Consider the following 27,270-nt stretch of genomic DNA (forward strand, 5'->3'; position numbering starts at 1 on the left):
AAAACTTGGCTTTTTATCCTGTTTCAGTTGTTAGTTTCATTTAGAAGAGCAAACAGGAGGCTGGTTGTAGATATCTAACCTGGAGCCCACGTATCGTCTATTTCAAGAAATGCAAACAGGTGGCTAGCTGTAAGTGTCTGGCCTGAAGCCCATCTTTTTCTTGCCTCAAGAAATGTAAACAGGAGACCAGTTATAAATGCCTGTCTCCTGCCTCAGTGGGAACAGCTGAGCCATGGCCAGGTTCCGAATGGACTCTCAGAGTCCCTCAGGAATGACCCAAGAAAGCTGCCCAGTCCATGAAGCATGCTATTGATGCTGGGAGAGCCACCTTTCATCCAGGTCTGGAAACCTCACTCCTGTAGTAATCAGCACATCCATTAGGGGGTAGAAAAGGAAAACCAATGAAACATGATTCTGCTCATTGGCTATGGCAACGGTCTAGAAAGGTGCAGAGGTTGAAACCCTTATCTGATGAGATCCCAGGAGTATTTATCATTCTGTTTCTCTGTTCCAGGCAAGTCATTTTCAAATTTGGCTCTGAGACCGTTGTCTAGAACACTTGTATGAAATGCAGATTCCTGGACTCCACCTCCAAAGATTCTGATTCAAGAGTTGTGGAGTGTGCCAAAGAATTTATTTCTCAGTGTTCCATGTGGTTCAGAGGAGGGGCTCCAAGGACCAGTGTCTGGGAACAATCACCTTAGCCCACACCATCTCCTTATACAACCAATCACTGAGAAAGGGCTGCACTGCAAATGTAACACCCAGAGTGTCCCCGATCTCCCGCTTTGACCTGCTGCCCATTATGGGACATATATCTCTGAGCTCTGCCCCCCAGTGAGCTCCATAGCTGTCCTTTTCACATATGCACTTCACATCCATTCAGTTCAGCCAGTGTTTATTGGGCACTTCCTATAGGATAGGCACAGAACCAGGTGCTGCTGTGGGGAACAGAGAAGAGAAGGCTGGGCCTCACCCTCAAGGGGCTCACAGTCTAGTGGAAGAGAGACACAGGTACTGAAAATACAAGGGAGCATGAGATGAACTCTGTAACAGAGGCAAAACCAGTGGGAAGGCAGGGAACCCAGGCAGATCAAATGCTTGGTGCAGCAGGTGATGCTCTGGTCAGTCCGTGAGAGATAAGCAGGATTCGCACAGGTGGAACTGAGCAGAGAAGGAAATTTCAGGCAGGAGAGAAGGTACAGAGGTGGGAAAGAACACTGAATGTTTAAAAGATAGAGGAAGAATGTATGCCTTGACTGAAATAGAGGGTGCTAATGGGGTAACAGGGAGCTAAAGCTGGAGAAATGTTTTGAGGGCAGATGGCAGAGGAGATCAACTTTGATCTCTAGGTGATGGTGAGTCACCCAAGGTTTCTGAGCCAAGGAGCAACATGATTTCATTTCCTCAATTCTCAGTGCTATAACATGTAATTAACTACTTCTGTTAACTTCACTCCATGGCCTTACACCCTCTCTTGGTCTCAAAGCAGAAGCTCTGTGGCTACACACACCTTTAGGACTGTACAAAGTTATGATGCAGTAGCCTTAGGCTAGGTAAATTTTTAGCTCACTTACCAGCTTTACACTATGTCCACAGAACAGGAGGGGCAGCCTTCTAGAATCATTTGAGAGTAAGGGTCAGGGCACAAGGAAGGTACTCAACGAACTTTTGTTGCCTAAGCATGGCATGGATAAGCTGCAGAAAAAAATGGGAGCACAAAGAGAAAATGGTAGAGAGATGCAGGTGACAAAATTAGCGTCATCTAAACCAAACCGTTCCCTATGAGGCTTCTGCTACAACCCACTTCATTGGGTGGGGAGACTCTGCAGTCTGACTCACTGGGATCAGTAGGTGGTTCTTCTAAGAGCTCTACATCTAGCAGATTCTCTACTGACACCTTCACTAGGATCCTGCTTAACCATGCAGTGAGGAGGGAGAATGGTGCCCACCCCTACCTGGGCTACCCCAGCCTGTAAAGGAATGTGAAGCCACTGCTGTCCAGGTGGACATGGCGATGCTGGTCAGCGAGGGCTCCCCCAGAACCTCCACACTAACCGAAGTGGGTGTCTGGGTGGAGACAGGTGAAGTCACAGCTGGGTTACCCAGGAGAAATGCTCCCGGGGAGTTGGCATGCACCTCTGAGCCTGACCCGGCAGGGCCCCCGCCACTGTTGTTGATGGTCCACAGGCATGGGTATGGGCTGCAGAAACACAGAGAGAGAGAGAGAAAATGGTGATAATACTCCCAGACAGGATTGCAGTCTGAGAGAGACAGGAGTTAGAAACAGAGTATCTAATCATGACTTTATTTCCAGCTCTGACACACACTGGTCCCATTTCTGCAGAGAAGCAGCAAGATGTAGTAGAATAAGCATAAATTAGGTGTCCTGAGACGTGCATTTTGATGCTGGCCCTGCCTCTAGCAAGTTGTTCAGTTTTAACACAGCATTTTATTTCTCTAGGCTTACCTTGCTGTCTGTGTAAATGGGCAGGGGAGTTGAAAGGAGGATATTTGGGCAGTATAATCTGTGAGTAAGATCTCTCACTGGCCAAGAGAGGTGATGTGGCCTAATAACCAGGACAGAAATCTAGGTTTAAATCCTAGCATTACAGCTTATTAGCTCTGTGACAGTGAACAAATTACTTAATAGATAAGCCTCAGTTTCCTTATCTTCAAGATTTGGAGTGATTATTAAACATATCTTACTAAATATTTTTATGAGGATTGAATAAGAAAATGAGTACGTGAAATCCAAAACATAGCACTCAGTAAATGGTGGTTGTTATAATTAATTCTTCCATTCCAGGTTTCTACCTGTCAATTCTGGTCCCTGGTAGAAAGGCGGGGAACTGGACCACTTTCTTAGACTTTTCTATCCTACATCACTGGGTCACGAACTTGACTGTACATTGAAATCACTTAGCAAACTAAAAACATTACTAACACTTGGGTTCTACCCCAAGAGATCTGATCTAATTAGTCTGGCATGTAGTATCAGAATTTTTTAAAGCTTTCCTATTGACTGTGATGTGCAGCCAATTTTGCACCTTAACATAGAACCTGGATTAAAATGACTGCAGTCAACAGGCAAAATAACTTCCAGTATTTTCATCATCACTTTTCAGAGTCCCTACTTTGCTTGATAATAGGCTCATTACCCAATGACAGTACTGAACACATTTTGCTTTTCTCTAGCAAAATGTTTAGAGTCAGCAATGGGTTAAACATGCCACTAATGAAACCAGAGGTAGAAATGCCACCCTGCACTCTGCCATATTTCAGATTCCACAGACCTCATTGGACCATATGAAGCCTGCAGAAACCTAGATAGGCCATGGGGGTTGTTGTTTTTTTTAGCCAGCTCAGCTTGCTGGGATTCTGACCCCAATTCCCCAGTTTTCAAAAGAAATTCTTCTACAATAACAGTCAGAGCCCCTTTCTGATGCTTCCTGGGCTGATTCAAAGACCATGGGCTCTGAGTTACTTTATTTACTGCCTTAGCTTCAGGCAGTTTTTAATGCCTCTGAGATTTAGTTTCTCCATCAGGAAAATAGGAATTTTAAAAGCAGCCTCATGGATGTCTTTGAATCCTATAAATGACTTACATAAAGGATCTAGTACAGAACTTGGCACATAGTTATTTGTCTAATAGCTTCAAGGACACTCTTTCCCTCATTTCCAATATAACACCAATAAATGCATTTCCCTGAGGTCCTCTAGTCAAGCACTGTCCAACAGAAATAAAATGTGAGCCACAAATATGAGGTTAAATTTTCAAGAAGCCACACTTGAGAAAAGAATAAAAAGAAACAAATGAACTTATTATTAATACTATTTTATGTAACTGAAAATATTTAAAATATCATTTTTATATGCATCAGTATAAAAAATTATTAAGAATTTATTCTTTATTATCTACTGTCTTTAACATTCTGTGTGTTACAGCCGATCTCAGTTTGGACCAGTTGCATTGCAAGAGTCCAGGAGCCAAAGCAGTTGGGGGCTGTTGCCTTAAAAGCACAGCACTAGATTCTCAAGGGCCATAGCAACATCAACATCAAAATCAAGATCACAGTTTACAGCAACATCAGCAACACCTAGAAGCTTGTTAAAAATGCAGAATCTTGGGCCCTAACCCAGATCTATGAATCAGATTGTGCAGTTGAGCAACATCCCAGGTGATTCTAATGCACATTAAAGAGTGAGGAGCATTGCTGTGAATCAAAGTTCTATGACCCTCAAACTTCTTTAGATCTGCAACTTATAAGTCATCTAACATCTACCCCCAAAAAAGATAGGACATCTTTTAATTTTGAATTGCTTTTTGGACCTTCTCAAAACTCTGCCTAATTATGTTGAACTTAACAAGACATGTATATATTGATACAATGTTATTGCTTACAGTACATATTATGCTCTTTTTAATTTTGGTGTTCACCATAACTCTACAGAGTAGCTCATATTATTGCCATGTTACAGATAAGAAAGTTTAAGCTTAGTGAGGCTAGGAAAATTTCCTAAAGTCACAGAGTCAATAAGAAGTGAAACCGGGACCGAAGGCCACATTTGTCAGATTCCAGGCCCCTTTCCTTTCTACTCATCACACTGATTTCCAACAGTCAGAACTGAATGCTGGTCTCTGGTATAAGAGTTATGCCATGGGTCCTACAAGATCCTCTCAGCCCTATTGCCTGGGTTGAGGCCCAGGGCCCCAAAATCTGTCCACCTGTTAGAATGAGTAGCTTGTGAGGATATAGACAATCAAGGGTCTTGAGGTTTCAGTGCATATTTACACTTTTCTCTTTAAATTCCCTGATGTTCAGCATTTATTTGCTACCACCATTGTTCACAGTATTTCTTCCTGACTTGAGACAAACAATCCCAGGCCACAGTATCTTTTCCCTCTTAAAAAAATACCAAAGTTACAAATGAAAAGAGTACATGACTGAGTAGGTGCTTTCTCATCAAACTTTTTCCAGGGGCGAAGAGTTGACCTTGTTATTTCCACTTCTTAGTGGCTTAGAAGTCAGGACAAAAGCTTAGACCAAGGCACCCCAGGAAAAAAATATGAATTCGAGGCCCCATGCTAAAAAGTAAACCTCCAAGAACAATGAGCAAGTTGCTTGTGTTGATCTTACCTAGGCCCTGGATTGACTGGTCCGCTGGTGTGGGGTACAGACAGGATGCTGGCGTGGGGTGTGGAGGATAAGGAAGTCCAATTGTCAGCTCCAGAGAAAACTTGCAGATTATTGCTGGAGCTTTCTATCAAATTCACTTTGGGGAGATAACAACAGTTCAATTTATGAAGCATGGAAAATATAAAGATGGTGACCAATGACATTATCCTAGGTCAAAATACAACCATGGCTTGTGCCACATGTGCCAACAGTGTGTTGATACTTTCTGAAGGAAACACAAGGGAGGAACTTAGGCTTATTGAAGTTTATTGAATGTCAACCATATGTCATGTACTGGAAGTGAAAGTTTCTCAGTCATGTCCAACTCTTTGCGACACGATGAACTATACAGTCCATGGAATTCTCCAGGCCAAAATACTGGAGTGGGTAGCATTTCCCTTCTCCAGGGGATCTTCCCAACCCAGGAGTCAAACCCAGGTCTCCTGCATTGCAGGTAGATTCTTTATCAGCTGGGTCATGTACTGTTCATCTTTTAATCTTTATAACAACTTCTCACCTCCATTTTATAGATGATGCTCAGACAGGGGCGATGATTTTTCCCTTTTTGACACAGATCTAACTCAGGTCACCATGCTTACATCCCCTTTAAAATGGGCCATGTCATCATCCCCTCCAAACAAGCCTAAGGCCACCAGTGCTTCAGATGAAATTTCTGAGGATCAGAACCTATTTTTCTCAGCAACCCCAGGGAGATTTAAACATTTCAGGAATAGTGTCTTCTATGTATTTGAATCTTCATTTGCACAAATAATGCATATATAATAGAGAGGAAGAAGGGAAAGAAGATGGGAAGGAAGGAGGGGAAAGATAGGAAGAGGATTTCATGTACATCCCTGGCCAAGTCACTCCTTTTCATGGTGTGGCCTTCAGCCTCAACTCCTGCATCCACCATATTGCCTCCCTCCTTCTCCACTCTTTTCCCAAACCATTCCCAGATAACCTAGGTTCTCTCCTCCTTCTGTACCTTTGCTCATACCACTCTCTCACATGGAATGTCCTTCATTTCTGCCTGTGTCCCATGTCATCCATCTTTCACCCCGGCCCATTCCAACCTTTATCCTTTTCTATTCATTCTTCAAATCTCAACTTAAGCATTAAGCCCTCTGGTAGATCTAGCTGCCCTTTTCTTTCATTCCCATAGCACCATGTCTTGTGTGCCTTATAGAATGTTTATCTAACTTTAATGTGCATAAGAATCACCTGGGGATTTTGTTAAACTGCAAACTCTTTCAGAAAGAGAACCTGAGAGTCTACATTTCTAAAAAGTTCCTGGGGAATGCTACAGGTCTGAGGACCACATTAGAGCTCTCACTATACTGTATTAGGATTAATTATATATATTTGCAGAACCCTAAGGTCCTCCAGGGAATAAATTAAACCTTAATCATCTTCCTTACCCACTTGCCTAGAAGAGTGCCTGGTGCATAGCAAATGCTCAGATGTGTTTTGTGTGCTGACCCCAGGAAAGAATCAAGAAGTAAATGAGAACCCTGCTCAGTTTCTGATATCATTAAGCTCCATTTTCTCCCTTCCTGGAAGCAGCTTGCTTCAAAGTTCCTGGGAGTAGCCAGCTATGGGGCACAGGGACAGGTAGCTGATGACCAGCAAAGTCATCTGCAGGAACAGAGCTCAGGATGTCCCTGAGGCTGGTATCCTAACACACTTCTCTATCTCCCATACCATGAACTTTACTTGCTTCCTTTAGTGTTAGTGTCCCCATATGAGAATAGAATCTCTGTGAGATGATTGGTTCTGTAATCTATTTTGTTCATGGATAAAACCTGGCACAAATCAACCCTTGATAAATATTTGCCAAATTAGACCAAAGCCTGGTTGTAGAGTGAGCTAGCTTCCCAAAACTTCCTAATGGCTCTTCAATACTGGGCCCAATATTTTCTGGACTGAGCCATGTACTACAACTGTAGAAAAGAGTCATGTGAGGGCAATGAGCTGAGGGTCTCAGAACTCCATGACTTAACTTGGCTTTTAGAGATGCAGCCTGAAACTGCTTAGTACACCAGTGCCCTGGGAGGAGGACTTTCACACCCATTAGAAATCGGGAGACTGGTTGTCTCCCAGCTTTCATAATTATTTGAAATAATTATAAAACACTAATAATGCTATAATGATATAGTCAACTATTAGTATATAAAACATCAAAATTTTAATATATAACCATATTACATACATTAGATAAAATGGATTCTATCTTTAGATATTTACTTCTACTAGTTGTTTATCTACTTCTTACCACCATCCACACCCCCAAGGGTATTGTTAGCAGAATCACACACCTGAGGGAGAATGATTTCTATGCATGTACGCAGAAGGGTAAGGAGCCTGCCGGTGGTGTCCTCGGATGCCAGGATAGTGCTCACAGCCATGGTGGGTGTGGGGAGCAGACAGAGGCAAAGGAGTAGTATACTGGTAATTGGTGTTTCCTGCTGTACACACTCCATCCGGATTGGAAAAGATCCAGCCTCCCACTGGAAGAGATAAGAGGAAGACACAGAGGAAGACTCTGTGAACTTCCACACCAAAAATCAGGTTACCAGCCACTTCGCATAGTTATATTTCTGTGTGAATGGCAATGTCTACCTGTGTGGAGTTAGATCCTACCACCTCCACTGCTACTTCCCTTCCATGTTAGCAGCAAAATTGGCTTCTTTGGAGATGGATGACAGGTCCTATCAAGTTTGGAAAATCTCTTAAGAAATGCTGGAATCACAGCTATATAAAATATTATTTGAATGTATAAGTTAATAGAAAATACAAAAGTTAAGTTGCTTCTGACTTAATTGGATTAAAAGTCAGTCCAAGAGGAGGTGTCAGATGATATGTTACTCATTGATTAATAGCTGCTAGGGAATGTTTAATTTGGTTACCCAGAAAGAATGGAGCCCTCCCTGTTTCTGCCAAATGAGAAATTATCTTTAGTTCTCACTCCAAGCAAGAGGAGACATGATGCCTCCCATCACCGCCCAACAAAGAGGATTCTGAAGGCAAAGATAGAGGGAGATGGCTAGCACAACTTGATAAGAATCTTGCAAAACATTTTGGAAAACTGCAAAATATTTCACAGAAATGTGTTTGTGAAAGACCATCTCAATTGATGCAGAAAAACCATATGACAAAATTTAACACCCTATCATAATAAAAGCATTCAATAAAGAATACAGGAAAATTGCCTCAGCATAATAAAGGCCATATAGGACAAGCCCACAGGTAACACCATGCTGCTGCTGCTCTGTGCGACCCCATAGATGGCAGCCCACCAGGCTCCCCTATCCCTGGGATTCTCCAGGCAAGAACACTGGAGTGGGTTGCCATTTCACCACCATACTCAATGGTAAAAAACTGAAAGTTTTTCCTCCAAGATCATGAGCAGAACAAGAATATCCACTCTTACCACTTCCATTCAGCATCGTACTAGAAGTCCTAGTCAGAGCAATTAGGAATAAAGAAAAAGAAAGAAAGAAAAGGCATCCAAATTGGAAACAAAGAAAATTATCTCTGTTCACAGATGACACAATCTTATATGTAGAAAATTCTAAATATTCCACAAAAAACTTTTATAATCAACAAATTCAGCAGTTGCAGGATACAAAATCAACACGCAAAAATCAGTTGCATTTCTATACACTAACAATGAACAATCCAAAAAGTAACTAAGAAAACAATCCAATTTAGAATAGCACCACAATTAATAAAGCACTTTGGAACAAAATATACCTACAGGGAAAAGACTCATACACTGAAAACTATAAAATATAGATGAAAGAAATTAAAGAAGATATAAATAAATGGAAAGACATCCTATGTTCATGGATTGAAAGGCTTAATATTATTAAAATGTTCATACTACCAAAAGAAATCTCTATCAAAATCCATAAGACACTTCTGTCAGAAACGTAAAGCAATACTAAAATTCATATAGATTCTCAAAGAACTCCAAATAGAACAATCTTGAGAAATAAAAATAAAGCTGGAGGCCTCACAGTTCCTGATTTCAAAACACATTACAAACCTACAATACTGTAAATAGTATGTGCTCAGTTGCCCATTTGTGTCTGATTCTTTGCAACCCCATGGACTGTAGCCTGCCAGGCTCCTCTGTCCATGGAATTTTCCAGGCAAGAATACTGGAGTGGGTTGCCATTTCCTACTTCAGGGGATCTTCCTGACCAGGGATCGAACCCAGTCTCCTGTGTCTCCTGCACTGGCAGGCAGATAGTTTACCACTGAACTACCTGGGAAGCCCCCTAATTAGTATGGTGCTGGCATAAAGACATATAGACCAATGGAAGAAAAGAGAGCCTATAGATAAACTCCACTTATATAGTCAAATAATCTTCAACAAGGGTGCCAAGACTGCACAATGGGGAAAGGATAGTCTCTTCAACGAACAGTATTAGGAAAACTGGATATCCACATGCAAAAGAAATAAATTAAACTCATATTACACCATATAAAAATTTTAACTTAAAATGAATAAATGTAAGACCTATAAAACTCCTAGAAGAAATGCAGGGGAAAACTTCATGAAATTGGATTTGGCGATGATTTCTTAGATGTGACACCAAAAGCACGGACAACAAAAGCAAAAATAGACAAACTACTTCAAACTTTAAAACTTCTGCACAGCAAAAGAAACAATCAACAGAGTGAAAGGGAAATCTATAGGATGGAAGAGAATATTGGCAAACTATAAAATTATAAAAGAGATTAGCATCTAGAATATGTAAAGATCTCTTATAACTCAACAATAAAACAACAAAAATCCTAATTAAAACAAGCAAAGAACTTGAACAGACACTTCTTCAAAGATTTACAAAAAGCCAATATGTATATGAAAAGATGTTCAACATCACTATTCATTAGCAAAATGCAAAACACAAATTGAAACAAGATATCACCTCATACTATTAGGATGGCCATTATCCAAAAAAGATTAGGAAATAATAAGTGTTGGTGAGAATGTGGAGAAATTAGAACCCTTGTGAACTGTTCATGGGGATGTAAAATGGTGCAACTGGCATGGAAAACACTATGGAGTTTCCTTAAAAAATTAAAAATAGAAGTATTGCATGACCCACCAATTCCATTTCTGGCTATATACCCAGGAGAATTAAAGACATTTGCAGATTCATGTTCATTGCAGCATTATTCACAGTTGCCAAGAGGTGTAAGTAAGCTAAATGACCATCAGCAGATTATGGGATAGGCAAATTTGGTATATACATGCAAGTGAATATTATTTCAGCCTTAAAAAGAAGGAAATCCTGTCATATGGTACTATATGGGTGAGCCTTGAGGAACATTAGGATAAACAGAAGCAGCCAGTCATAAAATATATATATATATATATATATATAGCATTATTCCTCATACTAGGTATCTAAAGGCTATGGATATAGAGGTATAGAGTAGAACGGTGGTGGCCAAGGGCTTTGATGGGAGGGAGGTGTGACGAGATGAAGTTTGGTGAGTATATGTAGTTTTAACATGCAGGAACTGGGGTGGAGGGGGCAAGAAGGTGGTTCTGGGAATCTTTTGCACCAAAATGTGCATGTAATTTGACAATATTGTACTATACATACAATTCTAGTGAAGGTACATTTTATACTGTGGTTTTAAGCCACAATAAAAAATGTAGTTAGTATTATGTGGAAAAGGCTTTACTTCAAGTGAATTCACGGGAAAGGACAGAGAGGCCATAGAACAAGAAACACATCCTTTCGCCAACCAGCTCTCAACTGAGGGGCCCACAGATAAAGATTCAGACAGGACCAGAAATGTTCCTTAAGAATATTGACTAGGGATTATCACCAGGGCTTTTGTGATATGGAACTTGAACTTTTATTAAAACCATTTGCTTAATACTTCTTAAGTATAAGTAAACAAATTATACAGAATTCATATTACAAAATGTAGGTCAGTCATTCTCAATAAATCATTTTGTTATCTTCATTTTCTCTTTGTTGTATAGACATGTGGCACAAGGGATCACTATCTGAATGACAGAATCAAGATTCAGGTGCTCAGTAAGCAAAGCCAGGCAGAACCAGACTTCTGTTCATGAAGTTTGCCACATATAAGGATGTTTACTGAGAAGGTTGCAACACATGAACTTGAAACAGTGTGGTTCCACATGTGATCCCATCCTATACAAAGTAGCTTTTCATTCCAGGTCAGTTAAAAAGTGCTTTTCTTGGATAAATTGTTAGAAATGTACCATCTCCCACAACTGAATCAGAAAGAAATAGAAAATATGAACAAATGGTTTACCAATAATGAAATTTAATCAGTAATCAAAAAACTCCCAACAAACAAAAGTTGAATTCTACCAAATGTTTTAAGAAGTAAACATCTATCCTTTTCAAACTATCCCAAAAACTGAAGAGGAAGGAATGCTTCTGAATGCATTCTATGAGGCCAGCATCACCGTGATACCAAAACCAGACAACAGCACCACAAAAATAAAGTCACAAAACAAAACAAAAGATAACATTGCACCACTATTTACAATAGCCAAGGAAATGAAGCAAATCAAGTGACCACCAAGAGATAAATGAATAAATAAGGTATATATATATATACACACACACACACACACACATACAGTGGAATATTATTCAGCCATAAAAAATAACCATGCCATTTTCAAAATCATGGATGGACTTAGAGGGTATTATACTAAGTGAAATAAGTCAGGTAAAAAAGATAAATACCATATGATTTCACTTATATGTGGAATCTAAAAAACAAGCCACATGAACAAACATAACAAAACAGAACAGACTCATAGAGAACAAACAAGTAGTTACCAGACGGTGGAGAGGAAATAAATAGGTGAAGGAGATTAAGAGGTACAAAATTCCAGTCACAAATGAGTCATGAGGATGAAATGTGCAGTATGGGGAATATAGTCAATAATATTGTAATAACTTTGTATGGTGACAGATGGTAACTAGACAAAGGAAAAAAAAGACTACTAAGAAAAGGGTTTTTTTAAGTTATTTTCTGAGAGTTGTTTCTCTTTATGTGGCTATACTGCCACTTCTGCAATGAAAAATTCATCGAACTTTAGGGGAAGGAGGGAGTAAAGAATTTCATAGCTGGAAAACTGTAGAAGGGATCTTAGCAAACCATTATACTCTGAATTAAAGGGTATCTCAGACACTGATGCTACTGACCTTGGATTACTGCTGCAGCTTTAGAGGGCTTGCTCCACTGTGGAGCCTCCTCTCTGTTCTGAGACATGGAGAGGGTGGCACCCTATCAGGTACATCCAGTCTACCTGCAGAATTCCAGGTATATGACTCCACTAATACTGTAGTTTTCCAGTCAACAAATACAGAAGTTTCCTCATGTGCAAAGCTGTGGCCTTCCTGAGGCGTGGCAATGGTGATAAACTCAAAAACCAGAAAGTACTAAGAACAAGGAAACCCCAAAGCAGGAGTGGAGTGTCAGGGTAGAACCTATAGCCAGAATGCACTTTTATGAGCTCTTTAACCTCCCTGACACAAAAATGGGAGTCAAAGAAATTCACTATTTCCATTTTTGTCTCCTGCCTTGGATTTGTGTACACGCCCCCAGGAGCAGTGGTTCTCTCTGGGAGTTCTTGAAAGGACATATACTTGTCTTGAGTGGGAGAAATAACCGTTGGCTCTTGATAGACTATTGGGAACAAGCCTGAAGCAGTCATGACAGGTAAAAAGTCTGAGTGTGGTGGAGATGCTCCTAGTGTACCCCAGGCCCCTCCTATCCAGGGTTCACCCAACTCACAGTGAGAATAGGTCACATGCTGGCTCTCAGACATAGCTTCTGGAATATCCTTGAGGTGGTTCCTGAAAGAGCAATGAAAGTGCACCATAGCTGTCCAGCTTACCATTCACATCCAGCATCAAGTACACCCAAGATTGTCTTTGGAGAGCAATAAATTTCTCGAAATAAGAAAATCAAACACTTTTTTCCCCTCAAACTACTATCTTTGCCCCATTCTCCTTCTCCTACTTTATGTTCTTATGCAATTGCTCTTTGAATTGCAACTTTATAGTCAATCCAATTTACCTTATTTACACCTATCACTATGTACCTTGATCTTACTGATTTGTGGTCAGTGTTTCTGCTTGCCAAAATTCAAGCAGTGATTACAGCAGCTAAGATTTGCATAGGACTTCAGGGCACAGTCGCATCTGTGATATGCTAGGTCCACCAATTATCCTGTGATAGAATATTACTACATGCTTTCACAGATTTAGAAAGTGGGTCCCAGAAAAGCAAATTGACTTATGCAAGTCAGGAAATGGTAAAGCCAGGACTCAAAGCCAGGATCTCTCTCTCTCAAAGTCCTAAATATTTTTATTATATGACTTTTCTTATCTGAAAAAAGGTATTTCTTCTACATCATCAAAATTAAGTCAAATATTGACAGGACAGACCCCTGTGACACACTATTATAAATACCTGTCCATTAGTCTAGAGCCTTTATGATGAAAAAGAAAGATTAGAAAGTTATAGGAATTAGTGTAAAGATTTGAAACAGAAACAACAAAATCCCAACACTTCAAAGGAAATCATTCACAACCCCCAGAAGTCTCTGACTTAAAGACATGAGCCTCTCACCTTTATGAATTACTCACCTTTCCTAAGTGAAATCTAGCTTTAAAAAATTTATTGAAATCGTACTACTCAGATAACTGTGGTAAAGGAAGACTGAATTATTTAAAATTTAAATCACTTAGTTTTTTTTTTAATATGATTATATTAGTTTTAAGAATCTACCATAAGATAGGGCAGATAAAACATGGCCAGTTCCAGGTCCTCCAGTTGTTTAGCTGCTAAGTCGTGTCCAGCTCCTTGTGACCCCATGGGCTGTAGCCCACGAGGCTCCTCTGTGCTTGGGATTTCCCAGGCAAGAATACTGGAGTTGGTTGTCATTTCCTCTCCAAGGGATCTTCCTGACTCAGGGATCAAATCACATTTCCTGCATTGGCAGGCGAATTATTTAACACTGAGCCACCTGGGAAGCCCCAGGTTCTCCTGGACCCCTATTATAAAGGACAAGTAATTATAAATTTGTTTTATCTTGCTGATTTTGTTGGACACTGAATTAAATATTAAAAACATGTTTCTATCAAAGGTAATGCAAATGCCACTAGTTAGTTCCTTCCAAGATTATTATAAACTTCATAATTGCAAAGATCAGAAGATTTCCCTGAAACTTCTCTACTCACCTTTCCTTGGCATCCAAGAAGGCTTTGGCAAAAGGGTTGTACTTGATTTTGAGAGCTGTTATCTTGCATTTACAAAGACAAGAAGTGTTAGTGAAAGTAGAATATGCATGGGGAACAGAACACTTTATCTTCACCCGTGAATTTCTGTAAAATCAGAATAATTCTCCTCTTTTTTTCTCCCTCTCCATGTTTCTTTGCTTCCTTCTGCACAAAATCACTATTGCACTGTCCAACAAGAAACATTTTATTGTCACATATGGTGAAAATGGCAAATGCAGTATAAAGTGAGCAAAGAAACGACACAGCAACAAAATTGCACAAACCTGATGTGCTAAATCTAGCATTTATTCTATTATTCATTTTTTTCAACAGTAATTGAACACCCACCATCTGTCAGTTACTTTTCTTGTCACTGGGACACAAAGGAGAGTATACTGATGAACACCTGTGTCTAGACTCTCGAGTACAGACTAGGATCAACTCCCTGACCTCTTAAATAATCACTTACCCTTTGGGGCATGTTTACACACATGCACACACACACACAAACTATCAATTCCACCTATTGTCACCCTTTATCTCCCCTGGCCTTAGCCTACTTCATTTTCCTTCAGAGCCATCTGACCAAATACATATCTATCATTTTCATCTCTTCTCACCGGGATGTGAGTGCCTTGAGTGCAGTGCAGTATTAGCAGCATGTAAGAGTACATGCTGGTAATACATCCATGGAAAACATCCAGCCTGTAGTAATACCCAACAAATATTTGCTGAATAAAAGAAGATTTTTGGCTCCCTCATTCACCCCTGTACCCATTCTCAGGGTGAATTTACATTGGCAGAGATACGTTGTCAGGAGACAGAGGCTCCGAGGTTCGAGTTTCCCGGGTTTGATTCCCTTGGCGCATGTCCAAGACCAGAATTACAGCATCAGGCTAGTAGCCTGTTGAAAACATAGCCTTAGCCTTGCTGCTAGTTCAGAGGGCAACCTCCAGCATGTGTCCAGGAAAATCTGAGCACTTAGCCAGAGGGCAACCAGATGACAGGTTCCACCTGCCATGGACTAAGAGAGCAGGCAGGATGTCAGTGGATAAGGGACATTGTCCAGAGAACAGAGGAGGCCAGGATGTGGCCCCCAACTCCTCCCCACTTTCTGAAGTTGCAAAAGCCCACTCAACCTTCATAAACCCAGAGGCCATCCTACAGAGAGTAAAAGGGGATGAAAGGCAATCTGAGAAACGAAATGCATCAGCCTATAAAAACTGAACAGTATTTGAGGGCCTGTTTAAATTTTCAGATATTTGGTTAATTTTTCTTTCCACTGACCTGCTAAAGGGCTCAGCTGAGAGGCCAGATTAGCTATAGAAAATAAATTACATTTCCCTGCACATCATCTGTAGGCACTAAGGCAGTAGTTTCCAAACCTGGATGATCATCAGAATCCTTTAAGAAGACTCTTAAAATCAGATTCTGGGTATTCTCCCTGGAGATTCTGACTCAGTTAGCTGGATGGGAGCCTAAAAATCTTATAAAGCTTCCAAATAAAGAAATGCAAATTAAAGCAACAGTAAGATACCATTTTTTTACCCTGTTGAATTATCAAAGCTGAAAATGTAGGTAATCACCAATGTTGAGATTGGTGTGGGAATTATAAATGGATATGCTCTTTGGAAGGAGGCAATGGGGCTTTGTCTATCACAGTTCTAAACATACACTCTCCTTGACAGAAAAATTCCATTTCTGAGTGCTTAATATTCTTTGCAGTGTTATTTATCATAGAAAATAAAACAACTGGAAATGACCTAAACATCATTTAGGTGGGAAACAGATTGCCTGAAATACAGTGTATCCTCTGCAATAATTTCAGAAAAGGAGATAAATCCTAATCCAATTTACATAGAAAGATATTCATAATGTACTGTTAAATACAGGGGGTGGGGAGAAATTTCATACTAATATGAACATGAGCCAATTTGTGTGAGGAAATCTATACACTGTGCATATTTATAAATGAACAGAATATGCGTGGGAAAAAAGCACACTCGAAGCTATTACTTGTAGTGTCCCTGGGGTGTAGGATTCACAAAATAGGGAAAGAGTAAATTTTTACCTCTAACTTTTCATTTCATTGTATATATTTCCATACTATTTGTTTATCATGTGAAGTTTTTTTAAATAAACATGTATTATTACCATTAAAAAAAATTTTAAGGGTGGAGGAGGGATGAACCAGGAGTTTAGGCTTAAATGCAAACTATTAAATACATAGAATGGAAAAACACCAAGATCCTTCTGTATAGAATGGGGAACTATATTCAATATTCTGAGATAAATCATAAAAAAAGAACATAAAAAAAGAATACGTATATATCTATGTATAACTGAATCACTTTGCTGTACAGCAGAAAATAAAAACATTGTAAATCAACTATACTTCAATTTTTAATCTTTTAAAGTTTAAGCAAAAAGAATCCAACCGATCAGGTATCCTGGTGACCAGCAGTCCTGGAAACTCCTATAGTATGTAGATGAACCAAAAAAATTTTGCTCCCACAGAGTTTACGGAGGCCAGATGCTGGCTCCTCAGCTGTAACCATCAGAGTGGCCCAAGTTAGGCAGGAAAAGATCTACATATGGCCCCAAAAGAGCTAACAAGTGGGACAGATAGTATAACACAAACCCAAAGAGGGTGCACGATTGGATCAATTCCCACAGACTTGCTTTAGAGCAGGAGAGATGCCTAGCTCTGTCAGGTCAAGGGCCTGGAAACAGACTCCTGCATTTCTGCTGGTTGTATTACAACGCACCACTGTGCCTTACTGGCACCAGGAAAAAAAACACTGGTGGAGCTTTGGCAAGCAGGGAGAAGGAGGTGGAAAGTGATTACCACACTGTTCAACTTTGTCTCTACCGAGTCTGTCTGAGTATATCTGAATGTTAGAAAACCTACCTTTCATCCAAGTTTGGTCATAGCAATAAAAGCATCACCCCCTAGTCCCACTACACTCCCCCAGCGACATTTACACATACATACACACACACACTCACCTCCTCGTTCTGATAGGCAGTCACAGCTATGAACTGGGTTTCAGGGAAGGAGCAGTTCATCACCATTCGATGGGCATCTCCAACACGCACTATGTGAACCTGGGGTTCATATTTATGCAGAGAATTCAACATTATCTGTTTAGGTGGAAGAAGAGAGAGGACACACAAAGCCTGGGGCATCACAGGTTACAGATGACCCAGCACCTCTGATTAGTCCTAAGGTTCACATTTAGGGCCACACACATTGATCCCCAGTCATCTGAGCTGCCACTGTCTCTCTGAGAAATTACTGAAGGGAGATTTTTTAGAAACTCTTAAGGAGAATAAGTTTGGAGCTGCTTATATGAGGGTGACTGAGCACATACACACATAAGAGGGTGAAGAGTGGGTTGCCAGAGAAGAGCTGGTCTAAAGTGTTCAGTTTTCTGCCAAAATCCTGGCTTCCTTTTTTTTCCCTCCTATTTTCAGCACAATGATATGAATTTTGCTCTGTTAAAACATACTGTTTTTCTTCCTATGAGAAAGTGTGTTAGTGTTAGTAGCTCAGTCATGTCTGAATCTTTGCAACCAATCTAGCCCACCAACCTCCTCTGTCCATGGAATTCTCCAGGCAATAATACTGGAAAGGGTTGTCATTCCCTTCTCCAGGGGATCTTCCTGATCCAGGGACCAAACCTGGGTCTTCTGAATCTCAGGCAGATTCTTTACCATCTGAGCCACCAGGGAAGCCCCCTAGTAAGAAATCCTAATTGTCTCAAAATCCTGACAAAGGGCTGAATTACCTAAAAAGTAATGATAGCTGACATCTGCTGGTTATATAACATCCACTCTTTGTGATTCAAATCAAAGGTTTATTGAAAGTCTCCTGTTGTGAAAACTGGGAGAGAATAATAGTTTACTTTTCAATGTCCTGATTCAATAAAGAACTGGAAACTTCTGAATATTGCAGAGACTTAGGAAGATGACTTACCATTCTTAAAACAAGAACCCCTATATCCCAGCTGGATAAGCACAGAGATCAGAGAAGGGGTGAAATGTCTAAGGGCTTATGAGACTGACCAAAGTGAAATCTGGGGAAATAAGACCTCTTCCCCCAACTGGGTCTAATCCCCCCAAACAGTCTACATTTTATAAAGCAAAGAACAACCTTGCACAGCACACTAATATGCACAATCCTTCCAGAGAAAACAAAAAACTAAAAAGCCTCAAAATCTTGTTTACTCTAATTGGAGACCTTAAATAAAACCCTCCTTATTTAAGGTTTGTTTGGATTCTTTTTCTGAAAACCCAAAGCTGATTCAATATTCTATTGATAATTATCATAATGCCCAAGTGGAGGGAGCAATTATTTCATTTAGGAGCAGCTTTTTATCAAGATGCCACTTACACCAGAAAAAAAAAAAAGGGAGAGGGAATAACAAAACCCTGGTACCCACAAACATCTCCCTCCTCCCAGGCTTGGTAAAAAGCACCGCACACAAGGCAAAACTCTGAAAGGCCCCTGATGATTAAGTAAACTACTGCACTCTCTCACTCTCTCTTAACATCAGGAAGTCCATTAAAAACTGAAAGCACCAATTAAGAGCTGTTTATTCCTGTTCACATTTGGACTCCGGGGAATAATTGGCTTCTGTGAGAGAAGAGGTCGGTGAGGACCCCCTAATTGCCTAAATGCACCCTTGATATTTCTTGATGAGTGTTGTGGGGCAGCCGGGTGGCCAGGCTACCGAGCATACCTGCCCACCTCCATTGAGCTTATTGGTCAGCTTCACTTTGCTGAAGGATATGGGTGCCTTCATCCAGTGGGCACCAAAGTTGGGGGAGTCTGGGTGGATGTAGACACAGCTGTGGCTGGAGACCTCTGGCTTGCCTGCAGGCACCCATTCTCCATTGACATACTTCCAGCGATGACTGTCCGTTGGGACAAAGTCCAGAAGGAGTGAGTACATGGCATTGGGGTCCAGCCCTGTGATGCTAATCTTTAGGACCGGGAACATCCGTCTAAAAGAAAAGGCAGAAATTAAGCCACAAGAAGGATATTAGAATGTTAGGAACATCTCTCTAGTTGTCCAGTCCTCTCTCTGCTCAGAGGAGACTGTCCTTGGAGGGCTCTAGTGGTGCAGAAAATGCACAGGGGAAGCCAAATAAAGAGGGGCCAGGCCAGAAGCCTCAAAGTCAGTCAAACCTCTTTTTACCAATGTATTTTATATTGAGGTTTTACTTTTAAATGTTATGCTCAGTTTTCAAGTCTGAAAATCACTGATCTAGTCATTTGACTAGAATGAAACTCCTCCTGAAACTTGAGGTATTATAGACAGGCAGGTGCCAGGTCTTCACAGAGCTTCCTTCAAAGGTTTTCTCTCAGCATACATCAGATTCTCACACTATTGCCACAGAGCAGGCCTTCTCTGTATCACAAAACAGTTCTAAATAATAGTAACAGTGTTAATACAGAAAACATGGTTTGTGGTAAAGGCAGTGAAGCGGACCCTCGACTCTACATATTTAGACTGGTTCCTTCCCTGCAGGAGTTGTCAGAGGCTTTAATTCACCCGTGTGCACTTTGAGAAGGGTGAGGGATTCCGCATTCTGCACTTGTGTATCAGTGTAGCCATCTTCTCACTGAGCATCTTGTGGGAATTTGTGTTCAAGAAATACACTTTGAGGACTTCCCTGGTGGTCCAGTGGTTAAGAATCTGCCTGCCAATGCAGGGGACATGGGTTCAGTCCCTGGTCTGGGAAGATTCCACATGCCATAGGGCAGCTAGGCCCATGAGCCACAATTACTGAAGCCTGCATGCTATAGAGCCCTCAAACCACAACCAGAGAGTAGCCCCAACTCACCACAACTAGAGAAAATGTGCACGCAGCAACAAAGACCCAGTGCAGCCAAAAACAAATGAATAACTTTTTTTTTTTAAAAGAAGATGTATACGTTGAGACATAATGATCTGGATTTGTTGGTCCTTCTCCCACCCTCTGGGGGATTCCCAGGTGGTTCGGTGGTAAAGAATCTGCCTGCCAATGCAGGAGACGTGGCTTTGATCCCTGGGTTGGGAAGATCCCCTGGAGAAGAAAATGGCAACCTACTCCAATATTTTTGCCTGGGAAATCCCATGGCCAGAGGAGCCTAGTTGGCTACAGTCCATAGGGCCCTAAAAGAGTCGGACACGATGTAGAGACTAAACAGCTGCAGCAGCAGTTTCTACACTCTAAGAAAATACCAGCAAGCTTATTCTTACAAATATTCGGAGAAGCCATCTCACCTGGCTTCTGATTCTCTTTAGCTTATTTTTCCTTCACCAAACTTTCTAAGTTGCTCCAATCTCCTCAAAAGACCTAGTTTCCATACAGACACCCCTACCACCTCCTGATTGCCCCAGAAGCTATCGTATTTGTCAATACATCTTTGAAAATCTGAGTCCCCAAGTTGAGAAGCTAACAAACTAGGGTCCAAACACTTGCTACTCAGAGTGGTTCATGATTCAGCAGCAGAAGTAATCAGAAATGCAGCAGCTCACACCTAACTCCAGACATACACAATCAAAATCTGTGCTTTTCAAAATCTCCAGTTAAATCACAAGAACTTTAAAGCTTAAAATGTACTGGTCTAGGGTATCTTTAGCTTTTAAGATAGCAACTAAGGAGACATCCAAGGGAGTAAGGGGAGTCACTTGGAGGATTTGTGCTTCTATTAAGGTTGGAAAGAGAATAAAAAGGGGAAAACTGAGTATGTCCACTGCTAAAAGAAGGAGTCCAAGGATGCCAGGTATGGACATATTAAAAGCATAATGGGTATGGATGAGGGACTGGAGGGTCACCAAGAGAATCCTCCTGTACCCAGTAGTGCCTAGTTTTGAAATGAGGTACAATAAGAACTGTCACATATGGAAAGTGAAGAAATTGAGCAACAGATAACAAGGGCTGGATCTAGAGATGGACTCAAGCCATCCAGGCTCCTCAGTCTTCTGAGCTTAAATTACATGGGCTCCCTGAATACTCTGGACAGACAGGATATTTTTCCCCTTGGCTCATCCACCTCATCAATACTTCCTTCCAACTCCTTTGCTGGGTCCTCTTCCAACTTAGTCCTCCAGCTGTGTATGAATAACGGGGATCTGTTTTCAGCAGCCCCTCTTCTCTAAATGCCCTGCCTAGAGACCACTTCAAAACTCATGGCAGAAGACAAAGAACCTGGGGGAGTTTACACCAACCAAGGTTTATACCCTGGAATGGCTCCTAGCAAGCATTTAATAGATAGTAAATAGATAGTACTTTTGAGTACCAGAGGCTGGGTGAGTGAGATAATGAAAATGAAGCTTGGTAAGTTTAAGTAAACCAACTTAAGTCCATGTATTCAGGAAGAGTGCGAGTTAACACCTAACAAACTGAACTATAACCTACATTTGAAATCATTCCTCATACTCACTAGATGGCTATAATAATAATAATAAAAGGTGAATAACAGCAAGCATAGGTGAGGATGTGGAGAAATTGGAACGCTCATACATTGCTGGTGGAATATACAATGGACCAGCCACTCTGGAAAAAAAGTGAGTCTTGCAATTCCTCTAACAAGTTAAAATACAGAGTTACCATATGACCCTGCAATTCCATGCCTAGGTGTTATGTGCATGAGTAATGAAAACATACACCCACATAAAAACTTATATACAGACATTCATAGTGGCATTATTCATTACAGTTGAAAATCAGAAACAACCCACATGTCCATTGATGAGTGAATAAATAAAATGAAGTATATTTATACAGTGAAATGCTATTTGTCAATAAAAATGCTACAACACAGATGAAACATGAAGACATTATGGTATACTTTAAACAAGTTTTTTGGATTGTACAGTATGTAAATTATCAAAATAAAGCTGTTAGCAAAAAAAGTAAATAAAGAAAAAGTAAAGAAGTAAAGAAGCATCCTGGTTCTTAGAAGAACACATGTAAAACATGGTAGGATCATTTGTTGCTTTAATCTCTAATACTTCATTTGCTGAGAATTTTATCATTATTTTTCTTTTTTATCACTACAGAAATGAACTGAGATGCTATATATTTTTATCTTCTTTATACCAATGATGTCATAAATGTCACCAATGTAAATAAATGTCAACTTGCTCAAAGTCTTATAACTAGCACCCTGCCTCCAAGCCAAGTTCAGCACCTCCTGCTCTCCTCTGCCTCTTTCTCTAGCCTCACAAGGACTGGGATGTGCTGTCTCTTTACTTGGGGGCAACACTCATGACGAGGCTGTTTTCAGGGATGAGCTGCACTTCTTTGATCTTTTCTCCCTTTTCTTCCAAGGGAAATCTTTTCTCCCTTTTGTTCCATCTCTGTGGCTAACCACAGAGATGGCCAAGAATCTTTGAGAAGCTGAGAAATATGTAAACCAATCCGTATATCAGAGAGAGAGAAGCAAATGTAGTAGGGAATATAAGCACTGCCCAAAACCATGCTTGAGGAACCACACATGCTTAAGCTTGGCCATGAACTCTGTATTGTTTAGCTATGAGGCTAGTTTCTCAGCTTTTATTTCTCTTACAGGGGATCTTGAGAGCCAGCACTGCTGAAAGAGGCTGTGAGGACTGAGATCTATCAGAAGAAAGAGGGCAGACAAGGCAGATTTCCTAGGTGGAAATAGCCAAGATGGTTAAAGGCAAAAATCAGGAAGTAAACCCCTTCTCTTTCCCACCACAGAATTTTAATAATCATAAAGCACTCATCAGCATTTTGGAGCGCATGTGTATGCAGGCACATGGGGCATGGATGTTTAGACTTATATGAAGATGAGAGAAGGAGCAAGAAATCAAAGTAGCCTGGTTAGAGGCTGCTAAGTCACTTCAGTCGTGTCCAACTCTGTGCGACCCCAGAGACGGCAGCCCACGAGGCTCCCCTGTCCCTGGGATTCTCCAGGCAAGAACACTGGAGTGGGTTGCCATTTCCTTCTCCAATGCAGGAAAGTGAAAAGTGAGAGTGAAGTCGCTCAGTCGTGTCCGACTCTTGGCAACCCCATGGACTGCAGCCCACCAGGCTCCTCCGTCCATGGGATTTTCCAGGCAAGAGTACTGGAGTGGGTTGCCATTGCCTTCTCCATGGTTAGAGGCAGATCACACAAAAACATATGATCCTCATAAACTGCAATTGTAAGCTTCAGAGAAAAATCTCCATAGACTATGGAAAATTTTTTCCTGATGTGCAACATTGGTTTTCTCTGTTCTTGTACCACTATACCTTCAGGGCCCTTGTTACCTCCCACTATGAGCATTAGCTCATCGAACCAACATCTCTAAATCACTGCGAAGTTCAACTTAGTGATCCTAACATTTTATGATAACAAATGGATACACCAATTACATCAGAAATTCTTCCAATTTATTAAAATCTTCTCAAGGCAAATTTAATCTGAATGAAATCAAATTATTCAACTTCATGGAAATACACATGAAATATAGCTTTTCCCCCTAAGGCAAATATGTTACTGTAGAGAAAACAAAAGTTACAAGAGATTTCACTTATTTGCCACTGAAATCTGAAATAAATCTTTTTGTACAACCTAAAATACAAGTTCCTAGCTTAAAGGATGGAGATGAAAGGAAGTATTTACAAGCCGATGCACTAGAGATGATTCAAATGATTCTGAGGAGGTATTATAATTGTTATTGTTATGTCTGAAAGGCTATTGAATATCAATAACTAAGCATTTTCAATAAAGAGGAGGGGAAGAAAAGAGAGCAGAGAGAAAAGAAATGGTAAAACAGCACGAGGAAGGGACAGGAGAAGAAGAATGAAGAACCATCATAATCCCAGTTTCTGAGGCTAAGTCACTGTTTTTCAGGGAAAATCTCTACTACTTCTGATCAATGTCAGAAGCAAGCCTCCTATTTATGCATATAAATAGATGTCCATTTGAAAAGGAGTCCTTTAATTCATCATCCCATCTATGCTATTTTAAAACTTGCTATTACACAGGACAGTTATGCTCAAGAGTACAGGAGATACCTGATTAACCCCATCAAAGATTTAGAAAAGTCAGAAAGTTAACTGACTACAGGGGCAGGAGGGTAACATGAATGAAAAGGGCCAAGACTAGGTATTAACTACCAGGAATGTTCTTCTTTCCAGGGAAGGGCCACAGTTCCATCTGCCTTAGGCTCAGGAGTTGGTATGAAAGGTAAGGATGGGGCATCTGGAGGAGACATTGTGGGTCTACTGACAGAGGAAAATGGGTCAAAAGCAGTGATACAAGGTTGGGAGAAAAAAGAGGGAAAAGAGAGATGAAGAGGAGAATAAAGAAGACAGCAAAACAAGAAAGATGTGCCTATATCAAGAGCAGGAAAGTGTTGTTAACAGTTTATTCTAAGAAACTAAACAGACTGCGAGTAATTCTAGATCACACTCATTCGTTACCAACTGCATTCATTTCTTAGAGATTTGTCTTCCCTTCTTTATCTGAAATATGGAGGGAACTATCTGCTGGCAGAATCTTGACCAGGAGGGGTTCAGAGATCCTAAGAAAAGATTTAATTCACTGAGGAGGTAAAATGTCAGCAGGACCTCCACAGAAAATAAGAATAATCACATTGACCGTAATTAGACTTTTTCTACAGAGAATAATTTTCACATAGTTAATGAGTTTAAATACGTGAAGACTTCTCAACTTTAAATATGGAGAAAATTATATAGGTGCAAAAAGGCAAGAGAAAGCTCTTTCAAAATTGTAAAAGAACATACCAATATGACATATTATTAAATTGAATTTTATAATGGTTTTCAAAATTTTTATTTATTCCTCATTCAAACATATGGACTATATTTTTACTTGATGATTATACTTATTTTAATATCATATATGACCACTTTGACAGCCAAATAAATAGTATGAGGCTAAGTATTAGTGTAACTAAAAGAATAATAAACAGAAAGGTCTACCTGTCATCAGACATCATAAAACTTTTAAAATTGTATCATCACTCATCTTTAAAAGGAAAGAAAGTATATCCAGTTTTAGGAATTGGGGATAATTCTTTAAAATTACAAACATGTTTTCTATTTCTTTTTACAGAATATAACGTGTCAATACAGATCAAGAGTAAGAATAGGTGAAATTACCATTAAAATTATTAAAAATAACAAATTCTATATATGAAATAAATATGGGACCCATTTAGAGAGAGAAAATATAAGCATCAAGCAAGATTCATATTCCTGCTACTATTAGTAATCACAATTTATTGAAAGGCCATTATCTCTAGAACAATTTTTATTTACGAAGCACTGTAATGTCACACAACAACACTCAAGTTCATAATTTTCCCAGATAGAATGGTTCATTCTCTATGCCATGCATTTTATTCAGAAATGGAAAAGTGAGAAGTCAGGAATGAAAGTGTTTTTCACAAGGACAAAAGCCTGCCAGAATTTCAGCTAGCTTGGACTTTTCTCTCATTGGAAAGCAGAATTTCTCTCAAAGGCCACAATCTTTGAGGTTGTGCTGAAACTAACCATATTGAAAATGCCTTTCAATGTACTTTTTTGACCATGTGAACAGAAAGATCAGTATCACATTAATATTGGGAGCTGTTTGGCCAAACTTGGGAGCAATACTTTCTTTCTAAATATTTTTATCTCCTTTACTAAACAGAAACCCCTAATATTACCTTAGACAGTCACTTGGCAGAAAAAGATTTAATATAATCCAAGAAATGCCAACAGAGACTCCATTTCAGTTAATCCCTAATTTGTTGCAATGAAAACACAGAAGGCATCTTCTCTTTTCTCAGTCAGTATATTATGGTTTCATTAACTATTACTGCAATGGCTTTCATACTGTCACAGACACACACAGTTTCAACACAAACACACAGGAAGAAGCAAGTGTAGTAATAGGAAGTGAGATTAAATTTGCCTTTTAGCCTCTGAATCTTCAGCTTGTCAGAAATGTCTCGCAAGTTTGCTATACTTCAGACAAAATCACCCAGCTTCCAGATAAAGTTGCCTTTTATTTTATCTTATCTGAATGGAATTGGGGTTCAAAGAATAGTTATCTGCTCCAGGATGTACAGTCAGTCAAAAATTAACATTATTTTCTGACATTTGAGTGCATTTCCCAAACCCACGGGACATGCCCCCCTTTACAGTAATTTCAAAGTATTTCTTGATTTAAAATGCAGGCAAAACAGGTGGCTTCATCCTCCACTTCTCTAATGATCTCAGAGAAATTAATTAAGTTGGCTGGGGGAAAGCCGTAGGAGACTATCCTCGGGAGTGTTTAATCAGACCCCGCTACCTCTGAGTGAAGAGCTGCAGCCTTTTCTATGTTCGAGGGGCCTTGCCTCCCTTGCCAAGCCCCGCCAGCCCAAGTAGAGCCACAGATAATCTCACCTGCCGTTCTTGGTCACGATCATTTCGTTAGTGACTTCCTTGAACCTCTGCCAGAGAGAGGCATCCTCCAGAATGATCTGAAGTTGCTTCTCTGTAGGGTCGCCTTTTTCCCTCCCTGCCTGAAGCTCACTTTCCACCACATTGAGCAGACGAGAAACAGTTCCATCACAGGTCTTCTGAGCATCCAACTCACTCATGGCCATAGGCCCCTCTCAAACTTTGCTGAGAAACGGTAGTTACTTTGCCGGCTTCCACCTTTCCTCCTGTCACTTGCCTGCTTTTCAAATCCAGCTGGACAGTGCCTGGGAAGCTGGGGAAGAGATGCCTAGTCTCTTGCCTAAGCTCCTAGCATGACACCCTGAAAGTCTACAAATTATACCACCAAC

General features: G+C 40.3%; 1 protein-coding gene across 4 annotated transcripts; it reads right to left on the reverse strand.

Annotated features, from left to right (window-relative positions):
* Window positions 1–860: 860 nt before the first annotated feature.
* On the reverse strand, window positions 861–27,270 carry TBX19 (T-box transcription factor 19). Of its 4 annotated transcripts, XM_055586700.1 has the most exons (10): window positions 26,885–27,270; window positions 19,225–19,489; window positions 17,489–17,623; window positions 14,441–14,502; window positions 12,990–13,051; window positions 7,496–7,687; window positions 5,142–5,277; window positions 2,059–2,203; window positions 1,578–1,698; window positions 861–1,164 (listed from the first exon to the last, which is right to left on the reverse strand). In XM_055586700.1, the coding sequence occupies exons 1-9, from the start codon at window positions 27,085–27,087 to the stop codon at window positions 1,624–1,626; spliced, it is 1,275 nt and encodes a 424-aa protein (XP_055442675.1). In that variant the 5' UTR covers window positions 27,088–27,270; the 3' UTR covers window positions 861–1,164; window positions 1,578–1,623. The 4 variants fall into 4 exon arrangements, with proteins under 4 accessions (XP_055442675.1, XP_055442674.1, XP_055442673.1 ...); XM_055586699.1 differs by having other exon boundaries at window positions 861–1,698; XM_055586698.1 differs by having other exon boundaries at window positions 861–2,203.

This window comes from Bubalus kerabau, chromosome 6 (assembly GCF_029407905.1).
Source record: "Bubalus kerabau isolate K-KA32 ecotype Philippines breed swamp buffalo chromosome 6, PCC_UOA_SB_1v2, whole genome shotgun sequence".
Taxonomy (NCBI): Eukaryota; Metazoa; Chordata; class Mammalia; order Artiodactyla; family Bovidae; genus Bubalus; species Bubalus kerabau.

What these genes read in the sequence shown, in the direction of transcription:
- TBX19 (XM_055586698.1), bottom strand. Translation starts at nt 27,087, where the DNA reads ATGGCCATGAGTGAGTTGGATGCTCAGAAGACCTGTGATGGAACTGTT. An exon ending in CTGCCTATCAGAACGAGGAG is followed by an intron (nt 14,503 to 17,488) that starts GTGAGTGTGTGT and finishes TGTAAATGCAAG; the next exon opens with ATAACAGCTCTCAAAATCAA. An exon ending in TTCTTGGATGCCAAGGAAAG is followed by an intron (nt 13,052 to 14,440) that starts GTGAGTAGAGAA and finishes TTGCTCTTTCAG; the next exon opens with GAACCACCTCAAGGATATTC.